Below are 24,755 nucleotides of genomic sequence, written 5' to 3' on the forward strand. Positions count from 1 at the left end.
GCTCCCAGCCCCGTCCAACCCGGCCTTGAACCCCTCCAGGGATGGGGCAGCCACAGCTCCTCGGGGCACTCTGCCCCAGGGGCTCACCACCATCAGACTGAAAAATTTCTCCCAATATCTCATCTAAATCTCCCCTATTTCAGTGTCAAACCCTTCTCCCTTGTCCTATGGCTCCCCCCCGACCCAGAGTCCCCCCCCAGCTCTCCTGGAGCCCCTTTAGGCACTGGAAGGGGCTCGAAGGTCTCCCCGGAGCCTTCTCTTCTCCAGGCTGACCCCCCACCTCTCCCAGCCTGTCCTCCCAGCAGAGGGGCTCCAGCCCTCCCAGCATCTCTGGGGCTTCCTCTGGCCCCACCCCAACAGGTCCATGTCCTTCTGATGTTGGGAAATAAAGATAAGAAATCTGGCAGGTCATCAGCAGGGCCAAGTTCTGCTCAAACCGTTAAGGTCACTGTGACAATTGCATTTTCCTGGGAAGGACACCCATCCCTCTCCTGGTAGTGCCGCTGGGTCCTGGTTCCCGGCTGGCGTGAGCCGGAGCTGCCGAGCTGGTTTGCCTGAATGACCAGAGACGGGAGCAGCGCAGGGCTGACGTTGGGCTGCCCATCCCGCCGGTGGGCTTTCCGTAGGAGCAGGAGCGTGCGGGGAGGCTGCTGGAGAGCAGAGGCGTTTCCAGAGTCTCTGTTCGTTGCCAAAGTGTGTAGTGTGACATCCTTTGGGTGCCGGCAATGACCTGGTGACAGCGTGGCCTCAAAGGCCGGGTGAGCGGGCAGGCTCCCTGCGGTTGCTGCTCACGTCTTTAGAGCTCATCTGATGCTACAGCGATCCCCGCGTCCATCGCTTATGTCGTGTTGGCAAAAGTTGTTTTATTCCTTGATTTCAACCCAGCAGCCTTGGTCTTCCCGAGCCCCCTCTCTCCATAACCGCGTTCATCACTAAGTGCTTTGCTCTGTTTTTTTCTTAATGTTGTAAGTCCCGCGTTATCCCCCGCGCCCTGCCGCCGGGAGCAGCGGGCAGGGGTCACTTCTGCAAGAAACCGCTTAGCGCCGGTCCTCCTCCTCGCCGTCATTAGCTCCAAGCGGGGATTCGCTCTTCAGAAACCGAATCAAACGGGCGGCCGCTGCGGCGTGCCCAGAAGGTCACCGGAGTTGGTGATCCAAGAGGAAATTCCCGGTGCCCACCGTGCAGAGGTCGTGCCGGCTGCCCCTTCGGCGTGAGCGCACGGGTGACTGAGCCCGAGCGCCCGCGGTGAGCGCGGCACTGGGGGGGGTGTCCGCGAAATCCCCCACCCGGGGAGAGACAAAGAGGTCGGGGCTTGTTTGCCCCGAGCGGCTGTTGCGAGCGCTGGGAGACGGGAGCGGCGCTCGGAGGAGGTTCGGTGTTTGGGAGGATCTGAAGATTATTGCATCAAGTCACCCCAGATTACCTGCTTTCACCACCACCCCCTTTTTTTTTTTTCCTTTTACAGGGTTTTATGCTGGTTTTTGTACATCCCCCTGTACAAACGGGGCCGGCGGGTGGTTTCTCAGCCGCAAATCCACGTCTCCTTCCCGAGCCCTGGAGACTGAGCCCCCCCGTGCTCTCAGGTGCGCTCCCTTCGCCGTAGACTGAACCTGAACGAGCACCGCCTAACGAGCCTTTCCTCGTCAGCGAGGAGCTTGCTCGCCACCTCTGTGCTGACGAGGCACGCGGGGTGCGTTGGAGTTCCTCCCGCAGACAGGAACGACGAACCAGCCCGGGGCAAAGTGCGGGGCGGCCGGTTCGGCCCCCGGACTCTGAAGCAAGAGGGCAAAAGAGTGACGTGACACGGTGGCACGTTTTGCGAGGAGGAGGGGGGGGAAAGGTTGAGCGGCCGCGTTGGGGCTCTGCCGAGTACCGTGGAAGTTTCTAAGCGCGTTCCCGGTTCTGGACCGCTGAGGGGGGTCTCTCCCCGGGCTGGTGGGGAGGGGAACGCCCGTGTTTTGAGCAGAGAGCGCGAGAGGAGGAGGTCAGGGGAACACGGGGCTCCCAGCGGGGTGCAGAGACCTTGAAACTCCTGCTCTCCGCTCGGTTCGATTCATTATTAAATGCGGGGATGAAGTGCTGGCTTTCATGTGCTTCGCTCCTTCTCTCATCCTCTTACAGCTCTGAAGAGGTATGTCCTCTTGGCTCTTTTAAGTACTTAAGGTTTCCAGAATGAATTGGGAAAAAAAAAAAACAAAAACAACCAAAAACACAAAACAAAGCAGTCCCCGAGCTTTCAAAGCCTCTTTTGGAGTGGTTTTATCCTTCCCCCGCAGCCCTTCGCGCCATTTCTCAAGTCAGCCCTCGAGCGCGGAGACCGACGCGGACCCTCGTACGGAGCCACGCGTGTTCGGCTGCTGCCTGTCTCCCCCCTCCGGGACCCCCCCACCTTCCTCCCGGCCGCCTCTGGCTCTTTAAGGGCGCTGCCTGTTTTCGGGGCCAAAGTCCGTGGGTTCCAGCGGTGGCGGTGGCGGCGGCGGCCGGCCCGGGGATGCAGCTCCCCGCCGTGCCGGGCGCCCTCGCCCCCTCCCTGCTCGCCATCCCCGTGGCCTTCGGCATCAACAGTGCGACCGCCTTGGCAGAGTGAGTGCGGGTCCGGGAGAGGGCTCTGGGGTTGGGATGCCGCAGTGCGGCTCAGGGCAGGGCACTGGGTCCAGTCCCACTGCTGGTCCGGGATGCTGGGTCCAGTCTGGGACTGGGCATGGGGGGGAAACATCCAGTCTGACCCAGGACAAGGCTCTATCCAAGGAGCCATCCCACCCGGGATGGGCCACCGGGTCCCATCCGGACGTGGAAAGCGGTGCCCAGGACAGGGTGCTGGGGCTGTCCGGGGTCTGGGGTCCAGCCCAGGGTGGGGGGCTCAGTCCGGGTGCTCCTGCCCCATCTGAGCCCTGGTGGCTGTGGGCTGGGACCTGGCCGACGTGGTTCCTGGCTGCCGTTACGACTTTTAAACCCCGCCGGCCGTGCGTCGACGCGCAGCGTTGTTGCTCATCGCACAGCACGGAGCGTGACGGGGCTCACCCACAGCCCAAAATCCCCCCGGGATTCGGGTGTTCAGCGCCTCCCTGATTTACGAGCATCCTCTCCAGCTGCCTGGCCCCAGCGCAGCCCCCGGGGCCAGAGGGACAGGACGGGGACACTGGGTGTCCCCTGCGGCCATGGCCATGCCTTCCCGGCCACTGGGACCCCTCCAAGCCCCATCTCCCCCTCCCAGAGCAACCCCAGCACCCCCAGCCGCCGGCATATCCCGGCGTGGCCGATGCCACCCCTCCGCGCCGGCCTCGTCATCGCCACCCTCACGCTGCCGGATAACAGCCCCGCTTTCGGTTTTCCTGCCGGGGTGACACCCCCAGCCCAGCCCGTCCTGGCCACCCAGCGCGTCCCCGGCCGGCCGTCACCCTCGCCTCGGGGCTTCGGACCCTGCCACCAGCCGGGGGCAGCTCCCCGCTGAGTTGGCCGCAGCCCCACCGCTTCCTTACACGCTTTATTTCGCTGCTCCGTGAAACCGCGCTCTGGCCGGTCGCTTTTCTCTTCGTTTCCAGCCCCGTCCCCGGGACCTGCCGGCTGCGGGGTGTCCCCTCGTGTTCTTCCATCCCTTCTCTGCGCTCTCTGTCCTTTCATTCCTCCCCTTCACCCTCCTTTTCCCATTCATTAGACATTTCTTTTTATAGCTAATTTCGGCTTTCGCTTTACCAGCAGGAAGCGTTTTTAGCCAAACTTCTCTTAAATGGCAGAGGCGGGGCTTTCCCGGCCACCTGATGAGCTTTACTTAAAGATCTCCCCATTTTCGTACCCATCTTTTGGGGTCTCCTCTTTCCCTTCCGCCCTGTGCGGCGCCGCACCGTCGCAGCCCGGATCTCCGGCATCCGCGGCTATGAAATCCGCAGCCCGTTTGCCCGACGCGGCACCGGGTGAAAACCATGTGTAGCTGTGGGGAGCGCTGACCCCTCCAGCCTGCCCCCCAAAATCAAAGCCCATAAGAGCATTATTCTCCTGCCCAGGCGTTGCGGGGGGACGGGGAGGGGGTACATCCCCCCGTTTCTTAATTAGTCGCTGCCGCAGGAGGAGCGATGGCGGCCTCAAAGCCCCCCAGCGCCGCCGGGTGAGCTGGGCGCCCGGAGCGCGGCACCCCAAGGTACCGGTACATGTGTGGGGCGGCCCCGGTGCCAGCGCGTGTCGGTGTGTCTCGAGCCCCATCACACGCGTGGTCACGTCTTACGGTGACCGGAGAGTCCGGCGTTGTGCTACTCCGCCACAGCATCCGTATTTGAATTAATCATTCTGTGGGAGTAATTAGTTGTGTAGTAATTAATTATGCACTAGTAATAATGCACTTAGGTGGTGACACTTCAATTATTTGATTGTTTTGAGTTTTTTTTCTGGAGCGTCAGTGTTGGTGTGGATGCTCAGGGCAGGCGGTGAGGACAGGCTCAACCTCACTCAGCGCTGCTGTGACGCTCGTCCTGCCCCTGGGCACGGGGTCCTGCGCTCCCCGGTCCCTGTCCCCATCCCTGTCCCCGTCCCCATCCCCATCTCCACCCCCAACCCTGTCCCCATCCCTGTCCCCATCCCCATCCCCATCCTTGTCCCCATTCCTATCCCTGTCCCCATCCCCATCCCCACCCCCATCCCTGTCCCCATCCCCATCCCCACCCCCATCCCTGTCCCCATCCCTGTCCCCATCCCCATCCCTGTCCCTGGAAGAGCAATTCCGCCTGCGCAAGGCAAACACGAGCCGGGTGTTGTCACAGCCTCCTAAAATGAGACCCGAGCTGTCCTCAGCGGGGTGACCCCGGGCCGGGGGACGGCTGGCCTTTCGTCCCCGGCCAGCACATCCGCCGTGCCGTGCCGTGCCGTGCCGAGGAGCGCTCGGGCTGGAAACCGGGTGTTTCTCCAGGATGAGCTATTAACACCCGTGTCTGCGCAGACAGTCAGCCACGACTTGGCCTTTTCTTATCCTTTGGTACCGGGGTTAAAGGTGTGAGTGAGAAATACTGCAATGTTTTCCATGTTTCCTAGCGGGAGCGTTGGCTGGACCAGAGCTGCAGCTCTTCCAGCTGATGCAGGACCTTCTTGGAGCGGCTGCAGCAACCTCGGGATAAGATTTCCCTACAACTTCACTCTCTTACCACACAGTTTCTGTGTCCATCCCCTCGTTACCGATTTGCTTTATGATCGGTTTCCCCGGTCTTCCCGCAGCAGCCCGCTGGCGCTGATGCTGACGGGGGTGCTGGTGCTCATCGGCCTCATCTCCATCATCTTCTTCGTGAGCGGAGGGAGCCACTTCCAGGACCCTCTTTTCTGCGGTGAGTTCCCCCCCCCCCAACCATCAACCCTGGGGGTGTGGGGACAGATCCCGTGCCGGGGCAGGGAGCGGAGGTCTGGGATTTGGGGAGAGCCGTGGGACCGGCTGAGAGCTGGCTCGCTCTCCCGCAGTGTTTGTGGTGTTCTCCTTCGCCTCCGTCATCGACCTCATCATCTCGCTGGAGGAGGATGGCTACATTTCGGGCTTCATGGAGGTCTACGTCAGAGAGGTACCACCTTACCCCACCGCGGGCTCTCGCACACCCCGGCCGTGCGACGAGCTGCCCCGTGCGCCCGGGGCAAGCACCGGTGCTGCTCCTGCTCCTGCTCCCGAACCCACTCCTGCTCCCAAACCCGCTCCTGAACCCGAACCCGCTCCTGAACCCAAACCCGCTCCTGAATCCGAACCCGCTCCTGAACCCGAACCCGCTTCTGAGCCCGAACCCGCTCCTGCCGCAGAGGGACGGTTCACGGAGCAGCCCCGGCTCCCGCGGGGGTCCCCTGGGGAGGGGGTGGTGGGAAGGTGCCTTCTCCCACCCCGTATCATCCGTTCTCTTCCGATGGGGCAGGGCGAGCCCTACCTGCGCACGGCGCACGGCATCATGATCTGTTACTGGGACGGCATCATCCACTACGGGCTCTACCTCGCCATGATGGCGGCCATCGGCCAGAGGTGAGCGGGGACAGCAGTGGGGAGGAGAGCTCAGAAGGGCTTCCAGGGGTGGGAAGGTCCCGAATTTTGGGGGGAGGGGAGCTCTGGGCCTGGCAGAGGTGTCTGATGCCCACATCTCTCTGCAGAAAGAGCTACAGGAACCTGGGTCTCTTCTGGCTGGGCTCTCTGATGATGAGCATCGTCGTCTTCCTGCTGGGGAACATGATAGGTACGGGGGTGCGGAGGAGGGCTCGGCTCTGCCGGCTGCCGGGGGACGGTGGGGACATCCAGCCCTTGCTGATCCCTCCAGGCTGCCTCCGTCCCCCCGTCTGTCCGGCGGGTTTGCTCCCAGGCGCTTGCCCCGCGGGCAGAGGAGGACGGTGCTGACCTGGGGGCAAGCCATGGGTAACGGATGCTGGGTGCCGAGCGCTCCGCCGTGCCCACCCCGTGCTCTCCATTCCCAGGGAAATACAGCTCCGACCTCAGCCCTTCCTTCCTGCTCAACCTGCCCTACGTCCTCATCCCCATCTGGGCTGGGGTGAGGCTCTTCCAGCAGCCCAAAGCCCCACCGTGCCTCAGCCCCGAGGAGGTGAGCCGGGAGCTGGGGCTCCGCGGGAGCTGCACCGAGAGACCTCAGCCTCATCCCCCTCCCGGGGCCGGACCACGGGGCGCGGAGCCGAAAACGCAGCATTTTTCCCTCTCCCAGGTCACAAAGGAGCAAAGCAAGCGCCTGTACCAGCGGCCCCAGGACGCGGGGCTGGTCCTGGTCCTGCTCCTCACCGCCGCGTTCACCTTCTTCAGGGGGATGGTGAGCGCTGGGTCCCCACGTGGGGGTCCCAGAGAGGCTGCGGGGGGGTCCTGGGGTGGGTGCATCTACCCCGCGCCCACCTCCCCTCCGCTCTCCGCATCCCCAGGTGGTTTTGGACTGTCCCGCCGATTCGTGCTTCGAGTACATCTACCAGCACGAGCCGTACCTGCGCGACCCCGTCGCCTACCCCAAAGTGCAGGTGAGTGGGGTTGAGGTGGGGTTGGACCCCCCCTACACACACACTGCCGGGGACGGGGTGACCCTCTCCGTATCTCCCCCCCCCCCCAGATGCTGATCTACATGTTCTACGTCCTCCCCTTCTTCTGCCTCTGCATCTACGGGCTGGTGCTGCCCGGCTGCTCCTGGCTGCCCGACTGGAGCCTGGTGTTTGCCGGAGCCGTCGCGCAGGTGAGGGCTGCCCCATCCTCCTTCCCCCGGCTGCGGAAATGGGGGGGCGGACGCACCGTGGGACCCCCAAGCGGGTTTTTGGTCCCCAGCAAAGGGGGAGCCGGGGCTGGAGGGGGACAGATCCGCACCTGCGGCTGGATGTAGAGCAGTTCCCACCGCCGCTGCCCGATAATTGCTTTGGCCTCGGTGGATCTTACCGGAGCCGGGGATTAATTTGACAGAAATAGGCTGGAGCGATCCTGCAGGTCTATAGATAGGATGCGCTGGGTGCGCTCCTGCGAAACACCCTTTGGTGCTGGGTGGGCTGCACCGGGGCCGACCTGTCGCTGCCGTGTGTGTGTGTCCCCCCGTCACCGTGCCACCCCCTGCCCTGTGTCCCCAGGCTCAGTTCTCCCACCTGGGCTCCTCGCTGCACGCCCGCACGCCCTTCCCCTACCAGACCCCTGAAGATGTCTGGTGGAGCTTCATCCTCACCAACGTCCTCTACGCGCTGGGCCCCCAACTCCTGGCGTACCGCTGCCTGCGCTGCCCTGCCTTCTTCCTGCCCCCCACCCCCGCCAGCCTGCACCGGGGCAAGAAGCACCAGTGATGTGTCCTACCCGCCCTAGGGGGGGAGGGGGGGCTGCTGCTTGTCCCCCCCCTCCCCAAGAGCAGCCGGAGCGCCCTGTGGTGGGACTTGGCCGGCAGAGGTGTCCCCGGGGATGCTCCGGTCCTCACCGTGTCCCCTAAGGCGGTGGGGTGTGCTGGGGGGACCCCGGGGTGCTCTGTGGGGGCATCGCTGCCGCCACGGCCCTGCCCTTGCCTGGGCTGGGGGGGGTCTCTCCGGTGGGGGGGCTGCGGGAGATGGGTTCCCCTCCTGGCAGGTCCCAGGGGACCGCGGGGGGCCCTGTGCCACCCTGGTGCTCCCACCCACGCTGGGAGGACACAGGAACGGGGACCATTCCGGGAAAACACTGTTTACAAAATAAAGGAGCGAGGGTACGGCTTCCGACCCACCGTCCGGGCTCCTGCTGGGGACGTCACCCCCGTGCCAGCGGTGGGGACACCGCGCCGTGTCCCCCCCAACCCCGTCATCCGCCGGGGTCCTGCCGCTTCCCACCCTCCACCCGGGGCCAGGGCTTTGCCCCCGCTCCAGCCCTTCAGGGTGCGGGGATGGGGGGTCTCTTGCTGCCTGTGCTGCCCATGCTGCCTGTGCTGCCTGCGCTGCCCATGCTGCCCGCGCTGCCCGCGCTGCCTGGGCCTGGGCGGGGGGAGCCGGGGGAAGGGGCGCCCCTGCGTGTGCCAGGGATGCCCGCGGGTGGGGGGGTGTACGGGTGGGCAGGGGGGTGCGAGTGGGTGGGGGGGGGATGCGTAGGGGTGGGAGGGGGTACCGGCGGGGGGGTGGATGCACACGGGGGGGTGCTGGCGGTGGCTCTGAGCTGCCCTTGCGGGGGTCGGGGCGGGGGGGTGGGGGTGGGATTTATCCGGTAAAACTCTTTTTACCCCGCGGGTTCCCCGCTCGCAGCCCGGACCGGGGGTACCGGCGGTCCCGGGGTGTACCGGGGGTACCGGGGGGTACCGGGGGACCGGTACCGGTGCCGGGCGGGCCGGTGACCTTGGCGAGCCGTCGGCCCTGCGCAGCGCCGGGAGCCGGGGCAGGGCCGGGCCGAGCTCCCGGTGCCGCCCCCTGCGCGGAGCCGCACCGGCAGCACCGGCGGTACCGGAGCGCTCCTGCGGCCCTGCCCCTCCCGCGGGCCGGTACCGGCGCCCGCGGAGACACGGTGAGTGCGGGGGTGGCGGGGGGGGGGGGGGGGGGGCTGCGGCGACGGCGGCTCCGTTCGCTGCGGTGCGGTCCCGGGGAGCCGGGACGGGACCCCCGGGACGGGCACACCGGGCGGGGGCTGCCCCCGGGGGGGCGGGCGGAGGGGCGGCGGTGGTAGGGTCGGTTCCCCCCCCGCCTTGCTCTGCCCGTTCCCGGGCACCGGCGTCCCGCAGCTCCGGGGCTGCCGCCGCAGTGTCCCGCACTGCAACACCGCACCGGCCCCGGGACCGCCGGCGGGGGGAGAGACGGGGCTGCCCCCCTCCCCCCGAGCGGGCACCGGGACCCCCGGCTGGGGGGGCTGCCCCCTTCCCATTCCCCCCACCGGGCACCGGGACCCCCGGGGGGAAGTAACCTCCTCCATCTGACCCCGACGGGGCACCGGGACCCCCGGGGGGGCTGCCCCTACCCCACAGCCAAGCCCTGGTGCCCTTCCCCAGCCCCACGGGGGGGGGCTCATTCCCCCGGGGGGGGGGGGGACACCCCCGAGAACACGGGGCTCAGCCCTCAGCGCGCAGTGCGGGGGGGGTTCGCAACCCCCCGGGGACCGGGGGGCTGTGCCTCACGTTTCCCCCCTATTGTCGCCGCGGAAGGGGGGATGTGGCCGGAGGGCTCTGGGGGGCTCCGGCAGCCGCAGCCCACTCCCGCGCCATCAGTTCAGTTTCCAGATGTGCCAACGCGGACATAAATAACTCAGGAGATCCGGCCCGGCGCGACTGCCATGAAATATTCATCCCGGCTGTAACGGAGCGGGTGAAGCGGAGTTCAGCGCCGGTGCAGGCGGGGGCCGCGGGGGTCCCCACGGGCAGGGGGTGCTTGGTGGGGGCAGGCAATGGGTGACCCAGCGCTGCCGGTCACCCCCCGCTCTCTGCTTGTGGTGGGTGAGGTGGGAGATGGGGTGGGGGCTTCGCCACGAGGGGTGTTGGTGGGTGACGGCATCCCCCCCTGGTTGGGGGGGGGGGGTCGGGGACCAGCATCACTGCTGAAGTGGGGGGGTCAGGCAGAGAGTGGGTTTGCTTGCAGCCCTCCCGTCCGCCACTCTCCTCCCTGGGGGGGGTCGGTGGGTGCTGAGGGGCTCTGCTGTCCCCCCAGATGCGTCCCCGAGGGTCCTGGGCCGCTGGCCCAGTGGCTCTGCTGCTCCTCGCCAGCGTCCTCGCCTCCGACACGCTGCCCAGCACGCGGGGACGGAAGAAGGTGGTCCACGTGATGGGTGAGTGGGGAGGGGGGTCCGCAGCGGGGAGCTGGGCTGGGCCCCGGGACGGGACGGGGGGAGCCACCCTGCAGCCATCGGGCTGTTGGATTTAAAGTCCATTAAAGTGCCATCAGGGCATCCGCCACGTCCCCCCTGCCCCCGCCCCGAGCTGCCCAACCCTCCTCGGGGTTTGCAAAGCCCCCGAAAGAGGGAAAGTCCCCCAAAAGGTGGTCCCACCCCCACGCCGTGCCCCCAGCCTGCCTTGTCCCCACCGTGGCTCCTGCCCACGTGCCAGCCCCGCCTGGGATGGAGGCAGTGCCAGGGACTCCCCTGAGCTGGGTGTCCCTTGCAGAGGGTGACAGCGGGGCTGTGGTCGTGCAAACGGCCCCGGGGAAGGTGGTGACGCACCGGGGCGGCACCATCATCCTGCCCTGCCGGTACCACTACGACATGTCCGCCCACGACCCGGCCGAGATCCGCCTCAAGTGGACCAAAGTGACGGAGCCGATGGCCTTCGTGGACGTCTTCGTGGCGCTGGGGAAGGCGCGGCGGGCGTTCGGCAGCTACCGCGGCCGCACGGCTCTGCAGGAGGACGGCTTCGGCGACGCCTCGCTCATCATCCGCAACGTCACCCTGCAAGACTACGGCCGCTACGAGTGCGAGGTCACCAACGAGCTCGAGGATGACACCGGCATGGTCAAGCTGGACCTCGAAGGTACTGGTGTGGCTGCGCCAGGGAGGAGGGATGGGGACGAGGAGGACCACAGGTGTCCCCATGTCTCACGCGGGATGGCCAGGACACGGTTCCCAGCGCCGCGGCCCCGAGCTGGGCTCGGTCCTGCTTTACGGACGGTTGTTTTTCCTGGCGTGTGCCGTGGTTTATTGCCTCTGTTATTGGCTTTTATTGTTGCTCCAGGTTTACAGGCTGGCAGCTAATAAACGCTGGAGATAGATAGCGGCACAGCCTTGTAAAGCACCGGGGGGGCCGGTGGCAACAGCATTGGTGCTGTGCACGGCTCTGAGCCCGCCAGGACGGGCTGCTGCGGCTGGGGACGGCAGGAAAGGGGGAAAACCCTTTTTTGGGGGGCTGCTCTGGCTGGTACGGGCTTGGCCCGGGGATGCCCGGACTTGGGTGGACACTGCGTGGGCACCACCGGTGTCCCCAGGTCCCAGAGCAGCAGTTCCTGGAGCACGGTGGTGCCGTGGGGGGGGGAGGTGTCCCTGCGGTCGCGGGGTTGGGGGGCTTTGGGGTTCCGGAGCAAAGCCGGCAGCACCGAGCAGAGACGATGGCAGTTTGGCTGCGTTGGGCTTTGCCGCCGGGTCTCCCCGCCAGCAGCAGCCCCCGTTCCCCACCGGCTCCCGCCGCCATGCGCTGCCGACCCCCGTTCATTGTGTGGGGCTCCAAAATAAGGTGGGGGAGACCCCATCCCCATGCCCACCCCCACCCCAGCTCTCCTCTCCATCCCCCCCCCCCCCTCCAGGCGTGATCTTCCCCTACCACCCGCGCCTGGGTCGCTACACCCTGAACTTCCACGAGGCGCAGCAGGCGTGCCTGGAGCAGGACGGCATCCTGGCCTCGCACGACCAGTTGCACCAGGCCTGGCTGGAGGGCATGGACTGGTGCAACGCCGGCTGGTTGGAGGACGGCTCGGTGCAGTACCCCATCTCCCGGCCGCGGGAGGAGTGCGGCCGCAAGGACACGCCGGTGGGCGTCCGCAACTACGGCTACCGGCACAAGGAGAGCGAACACTATGATGCCTTCTGCTTCACCTCCAACCTCAACGGTAACGGCATGAGGGGAAACTGAGGCACAGAGCACCCAACTCCCTGGTCTGGCTGGGCAGGGTTGGCGGGGGGGATGTCCCACGATGGTCCAGGAAGGTGCTTAGTGTTGGGTGAGAGCAGGTTGCGTGTCCCTTCCCTGGGGCTTCCCGGCACATCAAGACGGGGTTCGGTGTTGGGGACCCCCAGCAAGGACCAGGATCGGGCCCCATCACCTCTGGGGCTGCGGCACTCAATTTTAGCGAGACCCACCGTCCCCGGGCAGGAAGAAGGGGACGGAGGTAATTGCACCGCAAACGGGTTGGGTGATGGATGAGGCCGGGGCCGCGTAAGACAGATGGGAGCCGGGAGGGCTCCCGGGCTGTGTAAATTCCTGCCGGCTGGCAGGGCTGCGCGGGGGGGCTCTGCCGGTGTTTGGTTAATGGTGGCAGGCGGGATAAATAGCGGGTGTAATCGCCACCAGGAGCCAGCACCAACCGCCGCCGTGCAGCCCCCGTAAATCTGCCCGCGCCGTGGCGGTGGCTCCCCAGAGCCCACCCGGGCGGTCGCCTCCTCCAGACCCCCCCCCCAAAATGTGTCGGGGAGAAGTTGTCCACAGGGCTTGCACCGTACGGCCCCATCCCTGCCCCTTCCGAGGGAGGTCGTCCTCCCCCTCTGCTCTGCCCCGGGGAGGCCACATCTGGAGCACTGTGTCCCGTTCGGGGCTCCCCGGGTCAGGAAGGAGAGGGAACTGCTGGAGAGGGTCCCGCAAAGGGCTGCGGAGATGATGAGGGCACTGGAGCATCCTTCTGATGAGGAAAGGCTGAGGGATGTGGGGCTTTAGTCTGGAGAAGAGAAGACCGAGGGGGGATCTTATCAACGCTTATCAATCCTTCAAGGGAGGGTGCCGGGGGGATGGGAACAGTCTTTGTTCAGTGGTGCCCTGTGACAGGACAAGAGGGAACGGGCACAAACGTGACCATGGGCAGTTCCATCTCAACCTGAGGAGGGACTTCTCTCCTGTGCGGGCGGCAGAGCACTGGCACAGCTGCCCAGAGAGGGGGGGAGTCTCCCCCTCTGGAGCCATTCCAAACCCGCCTGGAGGTGTCCTGTGCCACTGCTGGAGGTGCCCCTGCTCTGGCGGGGGGTGGCACTGGGGGAGCTCCAGAGGGCCCTTCCCACCCCGACCGGTCTGGGATTCCGTGTGATCCCACCCGCCGGGTGCCGGTGCTGTGCCGGATGCAGGATGCCGCAGGCGGGTCCCCATCCCTGCCAGCCCCCGCTTTGTCATGTCCTGTCTCCCCCCGCCGTAGGCAAAGTCTACTTCTTGAAGACGTACCGCAAGCTGAGCTACGCCGAGGCGGTGCAGGCCTGCAAGAACAACGGGGCGGCCGTGGCCAAGGTGGGTCAGCTCTACGCCGCCTGGAAGATCCAGCTGCTGGACCGCTGCGAGGCCGGCTGGCTGGAGGACGGCAGCATCCGCTACCCCATCGTCAACCCCCGGGCACGCTGCGGGGGCCGGGAGCCTGGCGTGCGCAACCTCGGCTTCCCGGACAAGAAGTACAAGCTTTTTGGGGTTTATTGTTTCAAAAAAGCTGGTGAGGCTGCCCCGGAGAAGGCGCTGGGTGGGGGACACCCCAATCGTGTGTGAGGCTCAGCCTTCACTGGAAGCACCCCCAGACTTGGCCGGGGACCCCCCCTCTCCGTGTGCTGGGCTCCCCGGCGTCGCTGCCTCCTGGGACGCGGCAGCGCGGGGAGCTGCGGGCAGCCCCTGGGTTGGACTGGCAGAGGTGCCCCCGCGATGCCGGCGCGGCTGCTGCACCGCGGGCTGCGGACAAAGCCCGGTGACGCTTGGGGAAACTGAGGCAGCGGGAGGGGGACGACTTCAGTAGCCCAGCCGGCAGCCGGCGCTCGGATCCGGGGCCGGCTCCCCAGCTCATGGCAGTTCTTGCTTATCAATCAGCGTATTGCATGTGCTAAAGGCCCCTCCGGAGCAAAGCCGGCTTGAGCCCCCCCACATCCTCATCCTCATGCCCGCGGTCCCCACCTCCGCGCTGTCCCTGGGGCCGTGCAGCGCCGGACCCCCCAGGAGATGCTGCGGGCAACCAGCATCATGGGACCAGCGGGTCTCTGCGGGGCGGGGGGGGGGTGACCCGCCACGGTACCCCCCAAAGTCCCACCTTGGCGCTGGGCAAGGACTGGGGGGGGCACTGGGCTTGGCTTCGTGCAACACGGGTAGCTGAGGGGGGGCACCCACAGCCCCTCCAGCACCCGCATGCACCCGCTCGCCGCTGGCCACCCCGCTGGGCCACTGCCGGCCGAGCCCAGTGCCACGCGCTGCGAGCCCGGCGCAGCTCCTTAGCGCTTGGCTTGGCGCAGAGGCGGCCGATGCCGGGAGCGGGGAGCGGTGCTGGGTGGGCACCGTCCCCCTGCGCCCCCCCCGGCCGAGCACCGTCCCCCAAGGCTTTCTGCAGCCCCGGCGCTCGCCAGCTGGACGTAGATGAAATAAAAGCTTTCGGCCGCTTTTGAGAGCTGAGCCGGGCTCTCGTGTCTCCTTCGCTGGTGCCACCCTCCAGGGGCATCTCGGGCGCAAGGGGACGCCGGGCTGCCCTGCGCCGTGGGGCTGCTCCCCCCACCCCCCCCCGTGTCCCTGTCCCCGCTGTGCCGTCCCTCGCAGCCAGCGCTGGGCGCCTTCGGAGCATCCCGACCCCATCCCCCTTGGATTTATCGGGACCAGATCCAAGGGAGCAGCATCCGCAGAGCCACCGCGGGGACAGCAGGGCAGAGGTGACGCCGGGGCCCCCCATGCCGGAGGGGACCGGGGGGGGCTTTCTCTGGCCCCGGTGCAGCTGCGCCCGGTCCATCCATCACCTTTACTGACCGCCAGTGCCGATGACAATAAATAGCCGCTGGGAGGTGACACCCTCAGCCACTGCCACCCCCGGGAGGCAGAAGTGGGGACTGTGGGCCACTAGAGCCCAGGTGGTGGCCACCACACGCTGATGGATGGCAGCTGAGGGCAGGGGAGGGGTGTCCCCATGGCTCAGGCGGCACCCCGATAAATTCGTCAGTGTCTCCGCGTGTCACCGGGGCCAGCAGGTAGAGCCGCGGCCGCGCTGCCCAGCGCCGGCGTGATTGACAAGCGGCGGGCGGGCTGGCACAACGAGCCCTGGGAGAAGGATTAGGTTTGCTTAAAATTAATTTAGTGGCGGTGAAAAGAGGCAGATGGAGAGCGCCGGCGAGGCAGTCCCCGGCCAAGGCAAGGCAAGGGGGGCGGGGGGGGACCGTCCCCAGTGTCCTCGCAGCCCCCCTGCCCCCAGGAAAGCAGAGCGTTAGGGCCACTCAACTGTTAAAAAAATTTATTAAAATGTACAGAAAGGCAAAGTCAGAAATGGTATGGGGCGGAGGGGGGGGGGGGGGGGAATGGGGAGGGGGCTCGGGACACGGCAGTCACGTCGCAAACAGCAGAGATCAGAAAGCGCCGTACACACACACACACGCCAACTCCAACGGGGACCCGACGACGAACAGAAAGGGAAAATAAAAATCAACCCCCAAACCAGGCGGCAGAGCGGGACGCCGGCCCCGGTGCCATCGTCGTTGTGTGTCACCCCCCCCCCTCCCCCACGCCGGGCAGGGTCCCCGTGCCGGCCACAGGGACACCCCGCGGGCAGGACCGGGGGGCGGCGGTGGGAAGATGGGGGGGGCTGCTAAAAAAACCAGAGGCACCCCAGGCCAGCGAAACGCGATGGCCGAGGTGGGAGATGGGGGTGAGGGGGGGGGAGGATGGCGGATTAACCTCCCCCCCCCTTTGGGGAGGGGGGTCAGAGCCCAACCGAGGAACAGCCCCCGCACGGGGATGGGGGGGCTCGACCCCGGCTTGGGGGGGGCTGAGCGTGGGGCATGCAGGGAGGGCGGGGGACGCACACGCAGCCGCCCCCTCCGGATCCTATTCCCTATGGGGCCGGGCATCCTAGGAGCTAAAGCCAAGGGGGGGGGGGGGGGGTTATAAAAGAGGGCGGTGGGGGTTGGGAGGGGGGTGGGAAACGTCACCGCATCCCGTCGGGGACCCTTGTGCTTCCTCGTCCCCCGGCTCTAGAAGTAGTGGCCCTCCTCCATCCAGTCCAGCCGGAGGTGCTTGCGGTGTTTTCGCCGCTCCTTGCGGGGTTTGTGGTGGTGGTGCTGGTGGTGGGGGTGGCTGTGCCGGTGGTGGTGGTGCCGCCGCGCTCGGTGAGACCGCCTGGCTAACGGGGGCAAGGGAGGGCACCCGGGGGGGTCAGGGACCGTGACCCCTGGGGGGGAGCCAGTGCCTCGACACATCCCCACCCCCCCTCCCCGGGACCCCCGTCCCCTGTCCCCACTAACGTTTTGTGCAGAGGATTTTGGGCCGGTCCCACTTGCCGGTGCTGTGGCACTTGATGGTGGGTACGTGGCGCTGGGTGAAGCCCTCCTCGCACTGGTAGCGCAGGCTGGAGTGGATGCTGTACTTCTCCTTCTTCTTCCCCACGATGAAGGCGTTTGCCACCTCCGGCGGGGGCCCACACAGCACTGGGAGGGGGGGGACAAACCCTTGTCACCCCCCCCATCACCAGGAGGGGATAAGGGGACACCCCGCCGATGCCACCGGTTCTCTGCGGAGCGGTGGGGGATGGCTTTCGGAGGGGCTCCTCCAGCAGGCTGGCAGTGAAGTGTTCCCCAGAATTTACTTCGTTAATTAACGGCCTTATCGGGGCGAGCGCATCGTTAACGCGCGGCCGGCGGGAGAGAGCGGCATGCTCCTCCGACTGGCAATGAGCAGCTGGAGGTTAATATAACTTTCAAGATAAGGAACGAGAACTTAATAGTTTTAATGGTGGCAAATTAAACAAATTAAAGCGGAGAGGGAAGAATGGACTGTGGGGACAAAAAGGAAAAACCAGAGATTAAGGGGAACTGCTCGAGTTTTCCTGGACAAGGGGCTGGGAGAGGTTTCCTGAGGATGAGGAGGCGCCCAGGGGCTGCGGGATGGGGACGGCGGGAGGGGGATGGGGACGGCGGGAGGGGGATGCCGCAGTGGGGATGCCGGGGCAGGCGGTACCTGTGCCTTTCTTGCAGATGTAGGGCAGGTTGTAGTTGCAGGGCACGTCGTTCCACTTGCCGATCTCGTGGGACACCAGCACCACGCAGTCCTCGCCGCCCGCAAAGAAGTTGTCGGGTTGGTTCTCCCGCCAGTTCTCGTATTGCTGGTGGGACACGAGAGAGGGTGAGAGCCCCTGTGCCGCCCCCCATGCCCTGCACCCCGAGCCCCCCACCCCGCACCTCCAAGGCTCTCACCAAGGCGGTGTTGTCGGTCCACTGGAAGTCCTGCTCCACGATCCTGTCATTCAGCCCGATCCAGGTGTTCTCGTGCCCGAAGCCTACGGAGAGAGGCACCCACGGCTCGCACGGTGAAGGCGAAGAGCACCCGAGGGTGCTGGTGCTTGGAGAGCTGCGGGAGGGGGTGTTACCCCCCACCCCGCACCGTTGATGAAGCCGTGCTCCTCCTGCGAGTGGATGCTGGTGAGGTGGCCGGCGCGGCGGCGGCAGTCCCGCTCCGCATCCTCCCAGGAGCGCCGGCGGGCGAAGTAGCGGTAGCAGTGACCTTGGAACTTGTGCCAGTTGTGGTCACAACCCTCCGTGTCTGCAGGGAGATGGGGACGGTGGGGACAGCGAAGGGGGACCAGCCCCCCCCCCCCAGCACCCTGGGGAGGGATGCGGGGAGCAGCTCCCTGTCGCCTGCCCCCAAAGGGACAGGGGCTGGGCAGTGTCCCCATGGGGGACTCCCCCACCCCAAGGGGACGCCAGGGACCGCACTCCCCACCTTTCTCGCAGCGGCTGCCACCGTAGCTGGGCAGGCAGAGGCAGACGAAGGAGTTGACCTCGTCGATGCAGGTGCCACCGTTCTGGCAGGGGCTGGACAGGCAGTCATCGATGTCTGCGGGGACACACCGGGAGCTGCGGGGGTGCGGAGACCCCCCTCCACCTCCCGCCCAGCCCACCCTCCCCTCCGCCAGCACCGGTGCCAGCAGTGACCAAGGACAGGGGGACCGAGCAGGACTTAGGGCCGGATCCTGCCCCGGCGCGGCGGGATGCTCCGGCTACTCACCGATCTCGCAGTTCTCCCCGGTGAAGCCCGGGGCGCAGCTGCAGCCGCAGACGGTGCCGTTGGCGCGGCAGGTCCCGCCGTGCAGGCAGGGGTTGTTCTGGCAGGGGTCGGATGGAGCTGCGGGGTGGGAGCGGGCACCCTGAGCCGGGGTTGGGGGGGACACACACCGCGGCACCAACCCCCTTCCCCGCCGCGACCCAGGACCCGGACGTGCTGCGGCGCTGCCGCACTTTAACTGCGGTGCCTTTTCCACCTGGCCGTGGCTCTACTCTTTAGATATATTTGTTGCCCGTTGGCCAGCCGTGGCCGGGCAGCGCGTGCCGCGCATCCCCCGCCGGCAGCCGCCTCTCCAGCTATTATTATTATTATTAGCAACTGCAAATATTAAACATTTAAGAAGATGCTTTCCCAGCTCAGCGTGCTTCAAGAAACCCCGGGACCCGCTCCCAGCCCATCGCGGTTGCCAGAAACTCCCCGGTGAGTAAATTGGTTTGGGTAAAAGGAGATATCCCCCCCCAAAAAAAAACCCCTCCATCTTAACCCCGTGGGTCAGCACCGCGCTGTCCCGGCCTCAGGGGGTCAACCTCGAGGTCCTCCTGCCACCCAGCCCGTTTCTCCCTGTGCCCATCAGCCGTAGGTGCCCCCAGCACCCTGCCCCCCCCCCAGCACCACGCTCACCGTGCCGGCTGGCGTTGCCAGCGCCCGCCCAGGCCAGCAGCTCCCGCTCCTCCAGCCCCAGCTCCTCTCCGCTCCCGCTGTCGGCATCCAGCAGCGGGGACCCCCCCGGCCCCCCCAGCAAAGCTGCCGTGGAGGGCTCGAAGAGCAGCCCCGTGCTTGGGGACTCGGGAGCCTCTGGCACCCATGGGTGGGGGGCAGTGGGTGACGGCCAGGGGCCGGCGGCCGAGCCGGGGGGCACCGGGGGCTCTTCCCTCTTCGCCTCCCCGGAGGCATCCTCCTCGCCGGGGGCGGTTGGCGCATCCTCATGGCTGGGGACACCCGGGGGGCCGGGGCTGGCGGGGGGCTGCCGAGGGGACGGGGGGGGCAGGAGGAGCTGCTCCGCTCCCCCCAGCTCCGGTGCAATGTTGCTGGGGGGCGGGGGGGCCACGGAGGTGAAGCCCGTGGAACCCTCCTCGACTGCCGGCTCCAGTGCATCCGCCTCTGCCGGCCGCTCAGTGCCGGACCACGGGGTCACCTCGCCGGCCACCGGGGGAGGCGAAGGCGAGGAGACATCCCACGCTGGGGGGGACATGGCTGCTTCGCTGCTTGGTTTGGCTGAGCCCTTCCCGGCATCACCGTAGCCGGCCGGCTGCTCATGGCTGGGCTCAGCCGATGGCTCGGCTGGCCCGTGGGGAGCCGTGGGGCTGAGCCCCCCCTGGGGCTGGGGAGAAGCTGCCTCGGTGGGGCCGGGGGTGGCGGGGTCCCCCACGGAGGGGCTGGCTGGGTGAAAGAAGGTCAGCGCTTTCCTCTGCCTCTCCAGTGAGCCATCGCCTGGCACCCCGCTGCCATCACCGCCGTCACCGCGGGGCTGCGGGACCTTCTCGAGGCCCTCGGCCACCAGCGGGGCTGGGGGCAGCGGGGGCCGTGGCGGGATGGAGCCGCCGTCCTTCTGGGAGGGAGCGTCCCCGGAGAAGTCCTCGGTGGCATCCGTGGGCGGCCAGGGAGAGTCCCCGCGGGCACTGGGGACGCGGGGCTGAGCCCCAACCGTGGTGATGTCCTGGTGGCCGAGAGCATCGTGGGCAACCATGGAGGCAGGAAGGGAGGGGGACGGCGGAGGGGGTGTCTGTGTGGGTCCCCCAGAATTTCGGGGGGCCATGCGGGGGCTCCACCATGGCAAATCCCTCCGGGCAGGCGCCTGTGGCGAGGGGGACACCGGGGCAGTGGCCGGTGCCATCAGCTCTGCAAGAGATGGCACAGCCATGGGGTCCCCGAGCCGGCGCAGCCTCCGCCAGGACCTCCCCCGCCACTTTTGGGCATCACTTACCGGGGCCGATCTCCTCCTCCACCGCGTTGGAGGGTGAATAGGTGCCGTCCCGCCGGAGGCTCTCGGTGCTGGTGCGGGAGATGCTCCACATCTCCACCGCGTTGGCTGCAACCCCCTTCACCTCCAGGGCCAGGACGGGGGCCTGGGTGACCGTCCCCACCGGGTCCTCAGCCACCGTTGGGTCTCCAGCCACCGTGGGGTCCCCAGCCACTGTTGGATCCTCAGCCACCACCGTGGGGTCCTCAGCCGCCACTGCGGGGTCCTCAGCCGCCACCGCGGGGTCCTGGCTTTGCCGCTGCAGCTGGAAGTAGCGCCCGTTCAGCCCGGCGTAGCTGCTCCGCCTCGGGGCGCGGGAGCTGGCCGGTGGGGTGCTGGGGGTCTCCGCTGCAGTGCCGGGGACCGTCCCCAGCCCTGGCGGTGCCGGCGGTGAGCCGGTGACTTGCTCCCGGGTTGGACTCTGGGACTGCGGCAGGAGGGCAGAGAGGGGTTCCTCGGGGCCAGGGGTTTCTTGCGCCGGCGGTGCTGGGCTGGTGCTGGCCGGATCCTGCCAAGAGCTCACCGGCGCCTGGTCCACCACATTGAGAGCTTCATCCTCGTGGGGCCACGCCGGCGAGGAGGCCGTGGTGGGAGGCAGGGATGTGCCATCGCCCAGCCCCAGGCCACGAGCCGCCGGTGCCCAGGACGGCGCAGCCCCGGGGAGGTCACCGCGCTGCGCCGCCGGGCTGCTGCTCGCCAGCCGCAACTGCTCGTCCTCGTCCTCCCCCAGCCCCACCGGCCCCGGCTGCGGCAGGAGGCTGTAGCGGTCACGCGGGGTGTCCCGCGCGTCCCCCGACGTGCCCAGGTCCTCGCCGTGCTCCACCAGCACGTTGTCGCTGCCCGGTGGGTCGGTCGCAGGCGGCACCGGCTCCTCCTGCTGCCGCGCGGCTGCATGCGCTGCGGTGAGACCACGAGCATCAGCCGTGGCGGTGGCGGGACCGAGGGGCAGGACGGGGATCCGGGGTACGAGTGGGGACCCACATCCCCCTGCCGGGCTCGGTACCAGGCACCGCATCCCCCAGCCTTGCGCCACGCCAGGGTGACACGTGGAGCTGGGCTCCCTCCCGGCACAGCTCTCCTCATTTATCTCATTAATTCCCCAATTAAATATTCATCCGTAGCAATTTTCCCAGCCGTGCCCATCGATTCCCAAGGGAAGAAGGACCAGAGCTGGTGGGGGGTCTGGGGGAGAATGCGGTGCCGGCACCGTGGCCGGTTCCCCTTACCTTTATAGCAGTAGGTGTCAAATTTGGAGGTGGCGGGGGGGAAGCCGGTGCGGTTGGGGAACTGGTAGAGGGTCCTGACGCCCGAGGCCTCGCCGCCGCATTTCCTGCGCGGGAGCCTGATGGGGTAGCGGACGCTGCCGTCGGCCAGCCAGCCCGGGTCGCACTGGTCCAGACCCTCGCGCCACGCCAGGTAGAGCTGCCCCGTGGTGGCTAACGAAGCCCCCCGGCTCCGGCAGTGCCTCCGGGCCCCCTGCCAGGTGAACCGCCCCGGCACCGTGGCGTAAAACACCGTCCCTGCAAGAGAGCAGAGCCCGTTGGGGACAGAAAGCCACGACAGTCCTGATGTCTTGCAGCTGCACGGTGTTTTTTGGAAGTCTCGGTGACCAGCACAACAGCCACACTGCGCCGCTCGGCACCAGCGCCGAGGATGACACCAAGCGCCGCACGGCCCCGCCGCCCATCCCCGCAGCCGAACCGCGGCAGGCAGGGGATGCATGGAGATGCCCGCGCTCCCGGTCACAGCCATCTCCCCGGAGCGACGTCCCCGGCACCCGCCCGCCCACCCGGCGTGCACCCGGCCGCCGCGGCGCAGCTTGCCTCGCAGCTCCCGGGCGTAGCAGTAGACATCGTACTCTTCGCCGGGCTCCCTCCGGCCGTAGCTGCGGACGCCGGGGAGACTGTTGCGGTCCCCGTAACAGCCGGGCCGGGAGAGGGTGATGGGGTACCTGCCGGAGAGGGGCACAGCGGGCACTCAGCTCCACGGCCGCCCGCGGCACGGTGTGCCCCGCCAGCAGCCCATGCCGCACACGTACCGCACGGTCTGGTCGGCCAGCCAGCCCGCATCACAGTTGTCATAGCCATCCTCGAAGGCGGCCTGGAGGTGTTGGGGTGAGGCGATGACGGCCGAGTTATCCAGGCAGGCACGGCGGGCGGCGGCGAAGGTCAGTGCGTAGCGCTCGCCCGCGGGGCGGTAGTGGAAGACGACGCCTGGAAGGGCAGCGGATGGCAGAGCTGGCACGGGGTGCAGGGCTCGCACGGCTTGTGCGGCGTGCGCGGGGTGCATGGGGTGCTGCACGGCTTGTACGAGGTGCAGGGCTCGCGTGGCGTGCAGGGCTCGCACGGCTTGCACAGGGTGCACGAAGCACGTGGGGCGCACGGCTTGCACGGGGCACAGCTTACACAGCTTGCACGGGGAGCGTGGGACGCACGCCCCAGGCGGGCACCCGTGCCACCCTGCTGCCATACCCGTGACGTCCCCGCAGCTCTCCTGGCAATGCCACCCCCCAGCACAGCGCCCGGCTCACCCGTCACCTCCAGGGGCAGCAGGTCCTGCTCATCGTCGATGCCGGCCACCACCTCGCAGCGGTACAGCCCCGCGTCGCTGGCGCGGGCGGCGCGCAGCACCAGCGTGGCGTTGTAGCGGTCGCGGGGATAGCCGGGCAGGGACACCCGGCCCTCGTAGGCTTTCACCACCTTCACCGCGTTGTCCTTGGCCACCAGGATGGGGATGTCCTCCCTCTGGCCGGTGGCCGAGCGCACCTTGCTCCATTTGACGCGGGGGGGGTCGGGGGGCTCGTTGGGCCCCAGCGAGGCGGAGGGCTGGAGCAGGAAGAGGCAGGGCAGGGCCACGGGCTCCCCCAGCCCCACGCGCACCGCCTGGTGCTGCACCCGGTTGATGTGGATCACCTTCCCATCGTCCTGGGAGCCTGCGGGGGAGAGGCGCCCAGATGCCACGGGGATGGGCGGCAGGGCTCTCGTTTGTAGGGGGGAGAGCTGGGGGCACTGCAGGGGTTTGGGGGCTCCATACCGGGCACCCCTGAGCCCCCCAAGGAAGGGCATGGAGCGGGACGACGCGCAGCCTCCCCGTCTAGCGGCTGGAGACCGACTTTGCCGGTTAAATCTTCCCCTCCGGGGCTGAACCCCCAACTCGGCTGCGTCCCCATCCCCCGCCCAGGGATGCTGCCAGGCTACAGCCGCTGCTCTGCACCCATGGGTCCCACACTGCTCCCGTGGGGATACCGGTACCCCCCGTGCCTGCCCACAGAGCTGGCCCCGCCAGCAGGGGAGCCATCCCCACGCTGGGATAAAGCGTGGCAGCAACTGTGACACTGCCCCCCCCTCTTCTCCTCCCCCTCCTCCCCCTGCACTAATCCTGCCCCAGCCTGTGCACGCTCCCGGCTCCACCGCCGCCAATCCCACAAGTCTCGGGAAACCCCCATGGCCCGCGGCGGGGGAACGCTCCCCGCAGAGCATCGGGGACCGGGGATGGCCACTAATCCCCCTGCCTGGCACCTTCCCCCCCCCATCACACCCCAAGCCCTTCTCTCACCGGGAGACGCACGGGGAGGGGACCAGGGCCGGGGGACCCCAAACCTGCCTGCACAGCAGAGGATGCTGCGATGTCCCCCACCATGCGGCATAGGGACATGGGGACATGGACACACACACACACACCCACACACACACACACCATGGGCAAATCCCCGGTGGGCTCAGCTCCGCGGCAGGGAGGGGGCCGGGGGTGCCGCCAAGGGGATTAAGGATTTACGGTCTGGCCCGTGGGGCTCCCAGCGTGGGGGGGTGCCCACGCTCGCCTGGGGGGCTTCTCCCTCGCTAATCCCCCGCAGCCCAGGGCAGGGAGGCGCAGGGCCGGGGAGGGGGGGTGAAGGCGAGTCCTCCCCTGGTCATTATTCACCCTCACTATTTATTATGGCTGATAGTTTGTTATTTGCCGCTGTTTACCATGATGGGCTAATTAGCCGCGGCTACGGCGTGCTGGCGGCACTTACCCAGGACGGCGATGGGGAGGAGGGAGAGCCCGAGCAGGAACCAGCAGCCGGCATCCCCCATCACATGGACCATCCTTGACCTGCAACGAGAGCCGGGAAGGGGGGGGGGGGGGAGGCCGCTGCTCACCCACCCCCTGCTTGTTCGGCGATGCCGTCGGGCCATAAATCACCGCAGGGCCGCGCTGACACCAACCCCCAGGAGCCGCGGGGAGAGCAGGATTAGCCCCACTTAGCCCGATGCCATCCGCCCAGAGAGGGTTTGATCTCACTGCCGGCGCGACGCCGGTGTGGGGTCGGGCTGGAGGACACGGTGCCACCCACCAACCCACCGAGCCCCCAGCCGTCCCACCGGGGCGTCCCTCTGTGTCCCCTGCCACCAGTGCCACCCACGGTGACATCCCCGCACCCACCCGGCGCGCTGCCGCAGGCGGGACACGCATCTCTTTGGGGGGGCAGCAGGTAAGCCCAGGGGGTCCCGCAGCCCCCCAGCCCAGCCGCGGCAGAGCCGGTGGCACCGGAGCCGGCCCTCGCTCTGCCCCCAGCATTAGCATGCAGCGGATGCCACCGGCTGCCGGAGCCGGTGTGCGGCGCGTGGAGCACAAAGCCGGCACCGCCGCTCGCCGAAAAATCTCCCATCCATCTGTTTGACTGCAGCGACGATTAGTATTTCCTAAAT

The 24,755-nt window shown here is 67.5% G+C and overlaps 3 protein-coding genes across 3 annotated transcripts; 2 read left to right on the plus strand and 1 right to left on the minus strand.

Moving 5' to 3' along the window:
* Positions 1–2,491: 2,491 nt before the first annotated feature.
* TM6SF2 (transmembrane 6 superfamily member 2) lies at positions 2,492–7,761 on the plus strand (the record flags this gene model as incomplete). Its single annotated transcript, XM_082495322.1, has 10 exons — positions 2,492–2,583; positions 5,200–5,306; positions 5,437–5,534; positions 5,874–5,977; positions 6,103–6,185; positions 6,421–6,545; positions 6,663–6,764; positions 6,871–6,963; positions 7,053–7,172; positions 7,555–7,761. 10 exons carry the CDS (start codon positions 2,492–2,494, stop codon positions 7,759–7,761), a joined length of 1,131 nt encoding a protein of 376 aa, XP_082351448.1.
* Positions 7,762–10,062: 2,301 nt separating this feature from the next.
* Positions 10,063–13,574, plus strand: HAPLN4 (hyaluronan and proteoglycan link protein 4; the record flags this gene model as incomplete). The annotated part of the gene is made up of 4 exons (XM_082495387.1): positions 10,063–10,180; positions 10,515–10,877; positions 11,644–11,946; positions 13,237–13,574. The coding sequence occupies 4 exons, from the start codon at positions 10,063–10,065 to the stop codon at positions 13,572–13,574; spliced, it is 1,122 nt and encodes a 373-aa protein (XP_082351513.1).
* A 2,398-nt stretch (positions 13,575–15,972) lies between these two features.
* NCAN (neurocan) lies at positions 15,973–24,152 on the minus strand (the record flags this gene model as incomplete). Its single annotated transcript, XM_082495429.1, has 14 exons — positions 15,973–16,163; positions 16,289–16,471; positions 17,001–17,145; positions 17,237–17,319; positions 17,424–17,582; positions 17,763–17,876; positions 18,048–18,164; positions 18,726–19,943; positions 20,029–20,961; positions 21,291–21,584; positions 21,888–22,015; positions 22,103–22,277; positions 22,595–22,996; positions 24,080–24,152. The coding sequence occupies 14 exons, from the start codon at positions 24,150–24,152 to the stop codon at positions 15,973–15,975; spliced, it is 4,215 nt and encodes a 1,404-aa protein (XP_082351555.1).
* Between the last annotated feature and the right edge of the window lie 603 nt (positions 24,153–24,755).

Source organism: Vanellus vanellus (genome assembly GCF_965231255.1).
Source record: "Vanellus vanellus genome assembly, chromosome: 25".
Lineage (NCBI taxonomy): Eukaryota > Metazoa > Chordata > Aves > Charadriiformes > Charadriidae > Vanellus > Vanellus vanellus.